A 12,240-nucleotide genomic window follows, 5' to 3' on the forward strand; every position below is an offset into this window, starting at 1 on the left:
AATGAAAAACATTTTAAAATATGTTTTAATATAAGACTCAAATTTAATATAGTGGCTTGAATATTTTCTACTATCACATATGGGTTAAGCTGATTAAATAAAGTGTTGTATAAACTGAGAATTTCAGTGTTGTGTAAAGCATTGGCTTTTTAATGGTTTACATTTCATTTTTGTAGCTCCATAAATTACAAACGGGAACAGTACTTTGGTTGCTGAATATGCATATAACATTCTCAACTAATTAATTACATAATATCCCTTTGTGTGGTTTTTATTGCAGGATCCAATGACTTCTACCTACATAGAGGAATTAGGTAAAAGAGAAGTTACACTTCCTCCAAAATACCGGGAACTTTTGGCAGTAAGTTAAATAATCATTTACTTTTACTTTACTGTGTGCTTTTTGGAACATAATCATTATCCCATCAATATATTCACGTTTTTTTTTTAATTTAGAAAATATAGTGGGGCTTGTGAAGTAGCTACAAGGACTCCCAGTGTATCTGTTTGCTAGGGCTGCCATAGCTCAGTCCACAGGCTGAGTGGATTGCAACATAGAAATACATGTCTTACAGTCAGGGAGGCTAGAAGACTGGAGTGGGTGTGGGCAGCCTGGGTGTGAAGGAAGGAGCTGAGGCCTCCCTCCTTGGTTTGTACTTGGGCCATCTTTCCTCAGCATCTCTGGGTCCATGTTTCCCCACTTCAATAAGGACAGCAGGCCTATGGAATTAGTGCCCATCCGAATGTTCTCGTTTAACCTTGATGACCTCTCTAAAGGCCCAGTCTCCAAATATAATCACATACTGGAGGGCTAGGGATTTAGGACTTCAACAACATGCCTTTGGGAAGACACAGTTCAACCCATAATGCTCACTGAGCAGTGCATTTTGCCTGTTGTAAAAATTAATTTTGGGCTCTCCACATGATCAAATTAATGTTTGTTTCAGAAAAAAGAAGGTATCACAGAGCCTCCTCCAGACTCCTCGGTGAGTTTACATAAATGTCTTCTAAGATCCAAGTTAACCTTTTTAAAAATCTTTAGTTGTGGGGGGCACCTAGGTGGCTCAGTCAGTTAAGTGTCTGACTCTTGGTTTCGGCTCAAGTCCTGATCTCAGGGTTGTGAGATCGAGCCCCACGTCAGGCCCTTGCTCAGCAGGGAGTCTGCCCCTCCCCTCACTTGAGTTAGCTCTCCCTCTCTCTCAAATAAATAAATCTTGAAAAAAAAATCTTTACTTGGGGGATGGAGCATCAATTCTCTATATTGTGTCTGTGGCTCATCTCCAAATCAGATTAAGTTTTCATCTGTTCTGAGGAAGAGATGGGCATGGGGTTGTGTCAGTGCTCGTGGTTTCCTCTGGAGTTTTTCTGAAGGAAATAATGGAGCCAAGAAGGTTGTGGGGTAAAATAAGTGTTAATAAAAACAGATGAAAATATCCTAACATGGAATCCATTTAAAGGAGTTGGAAATGGGAAACTAGGATTAGTGAGCAGCCATTCCCTTCCAACATAGACTTTCATCTGAGTTACCGGATAATGTACTTCATTTGGTAGCAAAGGAATGCCAAGTCCTTCTTCATTTGCTGAGTTTGTATTGTGGTCCTTAACTGGAATGACTGTCATGTGTCCCCCATCATTTAGAAACCCATGGGGCCCAATGATGCCATAGATGCTTTGTCGTCTGACTTCACCTGCAGTGCTCCTACCCCTGGTGGAAAGAAAGCAAAGGAAGAGGTATTGTTTTCAAAATAATTGGGGGGGAGAAAAAGGGGAGGGGAGCTTATTAGAAGGCATGTCACATTTTCAGACAACTTCTTTGTAGTTCTGGTTTTTACAGTGACTCTTCTTTTACCTCTGAGTCCGACCATTTGTGCTTTTGCCTTTCAGAAATCCACAGGAGAAGAGGTTTTAAAAGCTCAACAAGCCACGGCAATCAAAAGTGCTGCTTCATCCCAAGAGAAAAAAAGAAAGGCAGAGGAGGTATTAAATAATGATTTCTTAGAAAATAACCCTGGTCCATCTGACAGCAGTTGCTTTTCTGAGGCTGATGGAGCTGATTCGGGATAATCCCCACAGAGCGTTATTCATGATGAGGAGCATCTTTTCCCCTTCTGGTCTGTGTGGACCAGTGGACCTGGTCAGGGTTCTGTGGATTATTTCCAGGCAGGCCTTCTGTGTTTCTACAAGTGCTGTTCACGATGGCAGCAGTTTTCTTGGTTGTGAAACAAGAGTCTCTCACCATTTAAAAAAAAAAAAAAAAAAAAACAAAGGAAGACAAGATTCCCCCAAAAATGGCACTCTCAGAATGTTAATCTTCAGTGACCTTTTAAATGGTGTTTGACCTGTGAGTCACCAGGGGATATTGACCTAGCTGCTTCTGTTCACTTCTCTGAACCACGATCACTTAATTGTCACGAAGCTGGCAAGGCCGCCCTGCAGCTCTAGGCTGGGTGAGAAAGCGGGCTCCGTCTGCTGACAGCGCAGACCTGAAGGGGGGGCAGTGTCTGTTGGATCTGCTCTGTCTCTCCCTTCCTGCAGGGGACAGTTTATTTTTATCTGGTGGGCTCAGCGCAGCCCTGAAGAGCACCACACCCTGAGAGTGGGAGTTCCCACAGCCATCAGCCATTGTGCCTTCAGAGAAGGCTCCGGGTGGCCACTCTGGGTTTCCCAGCTTCCCCGGCTTAGCTAGTTTGTTAAGGGACAGGGTTGGCTGAAATTTTTAGAGACACATTAAAAAAAAAAAAAAAAGATACCAGAAAAGTGAAAGTTGACTTCTTATAGCTTTTCTTTTGATACAAGTATTTCATAGTAATATTATCATAGTTATAGCTTGATAACTAAGGGGTGAAGTGTGCCTGTGAGGGTACACGCCCTGTAAGACACTCCAGAAGTGTCTCAGCCCTAGTTTCTCTCACTGGTAATTCTCTTTCTCTCTCTCGCTAGGTTTCAGAAACATTGCCTTCCGAAAGTCCTTCCCTCATCCATGGTTCCTTCATTTGAAATTGAGATTTCACAAAGTAGTGGACAGATGGTTCAGGCTGAGGAGATGTTCTCTTTTCTAATGCACAGAACTTTTCCTTTTCAGCAGGACACAATGAGTGACGAAGCACTGGAGGCTCTTTCGGAGTCGCTGGGCAGCCGGAAGCCAGAACCCGAGCTCGACCTCAGCTCCATTAAGGAAGTCGACGAGGTATTGACCTTGGAGTTGGTATATAGAGCTTGTCAGTCTGCAGGTTATGAAACTAAATGTGGTGTGCGTGTTTAGAATCCTCACACAGCTTTTCTTTATTGGAGCTAAAAGACCAATTACTCTTTATTCTGTCTTACTTTCAGAGTCTGGTTAACTCAGATCTTCATTCCTAGGTAGTTAGCAACCAAGAAGGGTCGTTGAGAGTTTGTCTTATAAACCATCTAGACTTTTAATACTTAAAGTGGGTGCCAGTCCCCTCTGCCACTGCTTCAGTGACACCTGATGAACCAAGATAACATGGAGGCAGGGGCTTGGTGGGGAATAGGTTTGCCCTTGGGGATGTGGAAATTCATATTTTCAGAAGGGTGCCAGGTGCTTCTCTTCGTAAGGAAGGAGGGAAAATGCTGTCGATGGGACGGAGAGAGCCTTCTTTTTATAACTATGGAGAAAAATGTGGAAAATCGTGTCTCAAATTAGAATGAAATCAAGCAACAATTAACTCTATAACTGGAGTTCCTGTGTGCGTCGAGTGTGATGCCGGGGCGGTATTTATCCCACCACACTTGAACATCTTAACAAGTCTTCTGAGTCAAAGCAAGTTTATATTTGGTGAGAAGAGTTCTGACGTTAAATTACAGTTTGTAAAGAGTTTTTGAACTGAGCATCTGGGATGGAAGAGGAGGGAAAAGAGGGAGTTGCCTGTGGGCATTGCCAACGAGGCAGTGGAGTTGGGGGACATGGAAATATTGTCCAGGGGACCCTGAGGAGCACCAGCCTATCAGCGCAGGGAGGGGAGCTGGCAGGTGTCGCTGTCACAATGCTGCTGCCTCTGCTGTCACTTCCTGTTCTGAACCACTGAGGAAGGTGAGTCTCACGACTCCCGGCAACTCTCCCTGAGTCTGGGACTCCTCTGGTCCAAAATGGGCCAGTTTCTATCTTCAGCTTTCTTTGAGGACTTACCGGGCACAGTGTGGCACGACAAGCTTTGTGAAGGCGAACACAGGGGAGCGGGGGAAGCAGTCCTTGTCCTCCAGGACCAAGTAATGTATTGAAAAGAAGGGGAAGTTTCCTAAAGGCACAATGCATGACACATGCTAATCAGAGCAGCCACCTAGACCAGATGTCTCGGGGAGAGGGCGGTCCTGGCCAAACCCTGGGGTGGGGTGGGGGTGTCAGACCAAGTGGAATTGTGCCGTTCTGCCCCCAGAGAGCTCCAGGGCAGTGAGCCCGTTGCCCTTTTGCTTCCGGCTTTTTACTCGTAATTGGTGAGATTTAGTAAGACAGTAATTTGGGGTGGGAAGGTATAACGTTAAATCTCAGGACAGAATCTTAGAGCAACTAAAATCAGATCAATAAAAGTAAAAAATGTTACATAGAAATGACTTCTTAAGCAGCTGGGGTGAGTAGTTTTGGGGATGCATATAAATGTACTAGATTTCCTCTAGAAGACCTCCACAGCAGTGAGCTAAAATTTTAACTGAATGAATTGTTCTTTCTACATTCTTTTTTTTCCACATTCTTTTCTGCTGTTTTCCACTAGTTTTCCTTTTTAATTACGTACAAAGTATAAATAATTCCTAAGATCTTCCAGTCCTGTGAATTCTTAGGCTTAATTTTTAGTCCCTGGTGGTGAATGTATTACTTCCCGGATAGTCTGATGTTTTGATAAGCCTTTTTAAGTTGCATATCCCATAGGAGTCCAGAGCCATTCCAGAACATTCCACACTAGATAGGTCTCCTCGGAAAAGCTGTGTGATGCTTCAGAGAAGACATCCATGCCTACTTACCATTCTTATAACAGAAAATTGGTATCTATAATGATACCTGATTCACCTTCACAGCCAGCACTTAGCACGGTCTTGTGCTCTCCAGTCAACAAAGCAGATAGACACACTGGAATCTGGTACAGTTTTCACTGCGTCACTCATGAAGTACATGAAGTGATATCCTCTTATCTTACCAAACTGTTCTGTGTTTTATTCCCCACCTCCATTTTGATCAGACAAAAGCCAAAGAAGAGAAACTAAAGAAGTGTGGTGAAGATGAGGAAACCGTCCCATCAGAGTACAGATTAAAACCAGCCACGGTACATTTTATTGTTGTTGGTCTTGGTTTAAAGTGAGGGTGGTAGACTAAACATACCTGTAATTTTTCTTTGAAAAAATACACACAAATACGTGGTGGAAAATGTTTTGATTCTCATATGTGCTTATATATGGGAAGTTTCTCCCTTTTAGAAATACTCAGGATTATGAAACCTCATCTCCAGAAAATGAAAACAGAATTGTAGGAATGAGATCTACCTCTTCCCCTGGGTTGGAGAACAGAGATTTCTTTTTTTTAATAGTTCAACTCTTTATTCTGATCCTTGATAAGAAAAAAAAGAACCCTGAGAATTTTTTTCACTCGAATAGAAGAAATTCACTCAAAACCAAATCACTCAAATAGAAGAAAAAAAAAATTCTCTTCTCATATCCTTCCTTAAAAACAAACTTAACAGGCCATGAAAACAATGTTTTATTTCATTTTCAGTGAATTTTCTATTTTATTTTCAGGATAAAGATGGAAAACCACTATTGCCAGAACATGAAGAAAAATCCAAGGTTAGGAAATGATTCTTCCAATAATTAAAAAACAAAACTGAGTTGTGATATGAGTATGAGTGTATGAGTTGTGATAATTTTGACAGAATTTCCCTATGGAGACTTGAATGCCAACCTAGTATTGAAGAAAGGGGAACTTGTGATGGTGACCCTTGGCTCATATCTCTGATTCCTTTACACATATTCTAATGATAATTCTCCTCATGAATGATGACTAGAGTGTTGTGGGTTTCTAGGTGACATTCACTGGACATTGGGAGCTGATGTCAGGATGGTTCGAGTTTGGCATCATGACATGAGCTACTCTAATGATTCTACTCTGCCTTCACTTAAGTTGGGATCAAACCATATAGTTGCCAGTTAAGATAAAATAAGCAGCAACATTTATCAATCACTTATTACATGGCTGACACTGTATGGGATGCCTGTCACGTGTTACCTTGTTGGGTCCTCACTGAATGCAGAAGGCACCCTTATCATTCTCATTTTACATGTGAGGAAACAGAGCCATCTTGAACAGTCCAAGGTTACACAGCTAGAAAAGAGCAAAGCCAGGACCCAGAACTCAAGCTGTCCAACACAGAGGCACGGCTTCTCAGTCACAACAGTTCTGTTATAGATGACTGGTAGCAGTCGAAATTCCCACATGCTCTAAATGAATTTTATCTGAAGGAACTAGGGATAGGAGAACTTTCCTGCCCAATTCCCAGACAGTCATAGGAAAGGAGTATATGACCCGTGTTTCCCAAGCTGGTCAGAAGGAAGTCACTAGGAAATAGTAAAAAAACAAAAACAAAAACAAAAAAAACCTAAGGAGGAAACTAATACAGATCTTCATTGGAAAGAATAGGCAGTTTTATTTGAACAGAATCCTTCAGAAATTGAAAGATCAGGAAAACTTTGGACTAAATGAATCGTGAACACTTCTGTGATACTCGGGTGTCCAGTATTCCTTAGTTATAGCATGACTTTTAGCTTACATTATAAATATAAAAATATCCCCCAAATTTTGGTTTTAGATCCCAAAGTATGGCCTAATGTGTGTTAACAAAAAAATTCTTTGAAAACCTTGTTTTTAACAAAAAAGTAGTCCCTTCATAATGTAATGTTTCTTATATTACAGCCCCTGAGTGAATCAGAACTCATTGATGAACTTTCAGAAGATTTTAACCAGCCTAAAAGTAAAGGAAAACAAGCTAAGCCATCTAAAAAAACAGAAGTATGTTTCTAAAAATACATGTCTCTAATTCTGTGTTTTTTAAAAATATTTGTCTATAATCTGAAAAATGTAAGGCCCAAATGATTTTAGTGTGAAGGAGTTGATGGAGAACGTTTGTGCCATCTTTTTTATAGGCAGTTTTCTTTTCTTTTTTAAAAGATTTTATTTACTGGTCAGAGAGAAAGAGGGAGACGGAGAGAGAGAAGAAGCAGGGGGAGCAGCAGGCAGAGAGAGAAGCAGGATCCCCACTGCGCAAGGAGCCTGATACAGGAGTCGATCCCAGGACCCTGGGATCATGACCTGAGCCAGAGGCAGATGTTCAACCCATGGAGCCATCCAGGCATCCCTGCAGGCAGTTTTCATCTTGGCTTTTTCTAGATGTTCTTTCTTTTCCTAAACAGATCCTGATATTTTTACAATGGGAGTCCTATAATAATCCCTTTAGGAAAGCATTCACACGCATGCGTTCCTCCTCCGTTTTTCCTCCGGAAACTGACCTAGTTCAAGTTGTCATCAGCATTCACCTCGTGGTAGCAGGGGCCTCTGTCAACATTCTCATTTCAGTCCCTCTCCTATGCCCCCAGAGTTAGTGCTTCCCAAGCAAGCATGTTAGTAGCCACATCATTCCCCTGCTCCAGTCCTCAGAAGCTCCCCATTGCCCACAAAATAAAAGTCCCTGCTAATGGGCTATGGCCTCAGCTTCCTTCCCTACCAAGGTGTATCCTCCCATTACTAAACTGTGACAATAATTATTTGTGTGTGTGAGTCCTTGGCTTTTCTCATGTGGTCCTTCTTGTGGAATAATCTTCCCTCCTAATTTGGGATCATCTAAAATGTCAGTCACGCCTTTAAAGCTCTGCTCAAAATAGCCTTTGTCTCCTCCTTTTCCCTCCCCAAATGTTACCTCTCTTCCAAACGTTCCTAAACAGAATACGCCATACCCGGGGCTCTGTTGTTCTTTATATATCCCTGTTAAGTTATCACAGGCAGGGTTTACCTGTCTAGGTCTTCACCTCTGACATGTCTACCTAGTAATAGTAATAGTAAATAGTAAATTTAGTAAATTTATATTTACTAAAAAATACTAAATAATATTTTAAAATACTATTTTAATATTTATATATTTGTATATTTAAATATATTTAATATAATTTAATATAAATATAAATATATTTAAATATATTTTTAAAATAATATTTAAAAAATACTAATACTAAAAAATAGTAAATAGTAAAAAGTTCCTTGAAAGAAGATAGAGCATCCTGCTAATGATCACCTACTGAGCACCCTACATATAGGATAAGCCTTTGTAAGTGTCTGGATTAAAACCAGTTTGTCTGAAATTGAACTCTTGTGATAAAATAAGATAGCACAGTGGTTCTCAGATTTTCGTACCAAGATCACCTGAGGGTTTGATAAAACACAGATTGCTGGGCCCCACCTCCAGAATTTCCATAGTAGTTGGGGTGGGGGTCCAAGAATTTGCATTTGTAATAAGATCCCTGGTTGCTGCTGGTCCGGGGAACGTACTTTGAGAACCCCTGGGAGAATCTTACTTCCTTGCATTTGTACATACTTATTTACAATTGATAAGGTGCTCTTAAATATATAAAAATGCATTTATAAAAACATTGTGTTATATAATTGGCATATGATATATATTATATAAAAATAATATGAATTATCATAGTTGTGAATTTTGTTGAGCTTACAGTGTTCCTACGTAGTATGCAAAGCACTGGACATGTTTTATCTCATTGAAAGCCTCATGTTGACCCTTGAGATGTAGGTACTATCCTTGTTCTCATTTTGCAGATGTGGAAACTGAGTCTCAGAGAGGTTAAGTAACCTACCGAAGGTAAGAGGTAAAACCAAGTTGAAATAATGGTAGAAGAGTTTTAACACACCTTGATTATTCAGTATTCAGCAGTCCTTCAGCATTTAAGAAACTCACGCTCACAGCCTGTCACGTAGGAGAGCGTGTTGTTTTTCTGTTCTTGTTCAGTCCACTAACCAGGCATTTCTAGAAACCCTTCATTGTGCTTCGTTCTCTCTGCAGGACTCTCAGGCTGCTGCCCTAACTCCTGTGAGCGAGGCCGTGTCTCGGACTTCCCTGTGTAGTATACAGTCGGCGCCGCCCAAGCCACCCACCTTGGTGAGTGATCCCCTGGACACAGGGCGAAGTCTTGAGAGCACAGTGTCCATCCTCCCATATGCTCGCTGCTGTGTATTACCATCGAGGCTATTTGATTTTAGCAAAATAGGAAAATCTTGGAGAGCTCTAGTATCTCCTGTTCTCGTGGCTTCAGGGTGTGTGACAAATTCAGGCTCGATTTAAATTTTTTTTTTTAAAGATTTCATTCATTTATTTGACAGACAGAGATCACAAGTAGGCAGAGAGGCAGGCAGAGAGAGAGGAAGGGAAGCAGGCTCCCTGCCGAGCAGAGAGCCCGATGCGGGACTCGATCCCAGGACCCTGGGATCATGACCTGAGCCGAAGGCAGAGGCTTAACCCACTGAGCCACCCAGGCGCCCCTCGATTTAAATTTTTAATTAAACTGCTGCAAGTGGTGTTCGTTCAGCTTCTGAAAGGCTTTCTGCTGCCTTCGTTATTGTGGATAATCACGCTTTTTCACTTTCCCATATCCTGCAAGCGTATTTGGAGCTTCACGAATGGCCTCCTGCTCTCTTCAGTTGACTCTCCTGGTGGGATAATCCGCACAGGACCAGCAGGACTTCCCCCGACTCTCACCTGAAGGGAGGTTCACTCAATTCCTTCCCATTTTCTTCTTGACCTGCCTCTCTCAATGCCCTTTTGTGTGAAGAACGGTAATTAAGTAGTTGCATCTTTCCTTTTGAACTCAGTGGGTTTTGTGTTAGCAGGTAGAATCGGACTCAGTAACAGCTGATGATGGCTCTGTGCTTTCTTACTACAGACTTAGTCACCTCCACTCTGGAGAGTTAACTGGTTGTAGATGCTTGATGGTATCTTTTTTTTTTTTTTTAAGATTTTATTTATTTATTTGACAGAGATCACAAGCAGACAGAGGCAGGCAGAGAAGGGGGCGGAGGGTGGAGAGCAGGCTCCCCGCTGAGCAGAGAGCCCTATACGGGGCTCAATCCCAGGACCCTGAGATCATGACCTGAGCCAAAGGCAGAGGCTTTAACCCACTGAGCCACCCAGGCACATATCTTCTTATTAAACTTTCCCAAGGATATTAGAAGCCCCATTCTGATATCTGTCTGTTACAGGTGAGAGAAATGAAGCTTTGAGTTGACCTTGAGCAATCCACTTAACTTTTCAGAGCCTGGGCTCCTGCTCTTAATTCCTTGAGCATCTAGTGTGGATGTGGCCAGATAGCAAGCCTTTAACGTACATTTTGATCTTTCGTATGGAAAAAGGGCAGGAGGAACTTGGCCAAAGGGACCCGCCCTCAGGAGGAATTGGGAAATACAGAAAGGAGGGAATGATCACACTAAGATACTGGAATAGCACTGTTTTCCTGAAGAGAACAGTGAGCCAAGGACAGGCCAGCACAGAGGGGTAAAGCGTTTGGTGCAGTTGGGTTTAGTGCATTTAGTTCGAGAAAACGGGGTGAAGAGATTGTGGGACCTGTGCCCTGAGTGCCCTGAAGTGGCTTCTTCCCACCAGGGACATTCTTGGTGCCAAGGGAAAATCCCCTCAAAGGTCAGGGTCTCCCTCCTGCCTTACATAGGATGCGACTTCTTTTTTGAGGTCTCTGGGTACACCCTAGAACTTGGACATTGTGGGAATGAAGACCCAGGCCACGGTGGTGAAGACTAGGAGAGGAGGGGCGAATGTGGCCTGAGCTTGTGAGGAAAGTAAGAACAGAGGTTGTGAGTGGAATCAAAAAGACAATAGCCAACACTCCAGAGCAGAACTCTGTGACCTAAGTGAGCGTCCTCCACCTCTTGTGCCCCGGGTGCCAGCCAGGACCTCCGAGGGTCCCTTCCTTGCCCGCTTGAGCCTGACTCCAGGCATCAAGCACTGGATGTTTGGTGCACAGGAAAGGGCTCTGCTTTTCCATTTTCTGGGCGTCTGCTCCGTCTGCTCTGGTGACCATGGTCACTGAGATTACCGTCCCTGAAGTTAGTTGGCATTTCTGGAATTGTGACAGCCGTGGGTGCCAGAATGAATAGCCACGCAGTGTGACAAATGTCAGAGGACCCAATAAGGGCTTGAGGATTAGTGAGCAAAGGGAAGCAAAGAGCAGGAGAAGGAGATGAATGCGTGTGTACCCTGTGTGGCTCTCGTTTGTGTAAGAAGAAAGTTTATTGAGGAAATCCAGAAAGGCGAGTTCTAGTTGTGAATTTGACAGCATGAAATACTACAGAAATTGAAGTTTCAGCCCTTAGTCCTGTTTCCAGATTGCTTCATTCTTAAGAGTGCTGTGTCTCCTAGCCTTGCTACCTCTGTTTGGTTTATTTATTTTTTTAAGATTTTATTCATCTATTTGACAGAGTTCACAGGCAGGCAGAGAGAGAGGGGGGAAGCAGGCTCCCTGCTGAGCAGAGAGCCTGATGCGGGGCTGGATCCCAGGACCCCGGGATCATGACCCGAGCCGAAGGCAGAGGCTTTAACTGTTTCGTTTATTTCTTAAGCCAAGGGAAGCAGGCTTAACAGCAAGTAGTAGTTTCCAAAGATTCTACAGCAAAGAGTGAGGAGAAAACAGCTAAAGTGTGAGCGCATATCTTAGATCAAGCTGGCAATTCCGATGGCTTGGTTAAAACTTTGATCACTGCACATCTTGCATTTTATTTTATTATGTATGTATGTATGTATGTATTTCTGAAGATTTTATTTGGCAGAGAGAGAGCACAAGTAGGCAGAGCAGCAGGCAGAGGGAAAGAGAGAAGCAGGCTCTCTGCTGAGCAGGAAGCCCAATGTGGGGCTCAATTCCAGGACCCTGGGATCATGACCTGAGCTGAAGGCAGACGCTTAACCAGCTGATCCACCCGGGCATCCCCACATCTTGCATTTTAGATAGAATCCCAAACAGGTTAGATAAATCAAGGATTTTTGTTGCTTCTGGGAATAAAATCTATGCAGTGTCCAACCACTAGAGGGCAATAGATCACCTTCTACTCAGGTTCCATTGTCTCATGGATGAACTCTTTCGCAGTGCAACTAAGAAAAAGTTTTCTTACTTACATTGATGATGGTTAAGGCATATAAACAAAGACACTTCTACTCTAATATTCAAATATGT

At 42.6% G+C, this 12,240-nt stretch overlaps 1 protein-coding gene across 14 annotated transcripts in view; it reads left to right on the forward strand.

Annotated features, from left to right (window-relative positions):
* Nucleotides 1-12,240, forward strand: part of CAST (calpastatin) — a 112,022-nt gene that overhangs the window by 75,438 nt on the left and 24,344 nt on the right. For 7 of the 14 annotated variants that reach the window (XM_047730377.1, XM_047730378.1, XM_047730382.1 and 4 more), the window contains 10 exons: nt 281-361; nt 948-986; nt 1,639-1,731; nt 1,885-1,977; nt 3,083-3,187; nt 4,117-4,227; nt 5,190-5,273; nt 5,743-5,790; nt 6,914-7,009; nt 9,069-9,164. In XM_047730377.1, coding sequence (XP_047586333.1) covers nt 281-361; nt 948-986; nt 1,639-1,731; nt 1,885-1,977; nt 3,083-3,187; nt 4,117-4,227; nt 5,190-5,273; nt 5,743-5,790; nt 6,914-7,009; nt 9,069-9,164 — 846 coding nt within the window. The remainder of the gene's footprint in view (nt 1-280; nt 362-947; nt 987-1,638; nt 1,732-1,884; nt 1,978-3,082; nt 3,188-4,116; nt 4,228-5,189; nt 5,274-5,742; nt 5,791-6,913; nt 7,010-9,068; nt 9,165-12,240) is intronic. The other 7 variants (XM_047730385.1, XM_047730387.1, XM_047730388.1 and 4 more) reach the window with 3 other exon arrangements.

This window comes from Lutra lutra, chromosome 5 (genome assembly GCF_902655055.1).
Source record: "Lutra lutra chromosome 5, mLutLut1.2, whole genome shotgun sequence".
NCBI classification, from domain to species: domain Eukaryota; kingdom Metazoa; phylum Chordata; class Mammalia; order Carnivora; family Mustelidae; genus Lutra; species Lutra lutra.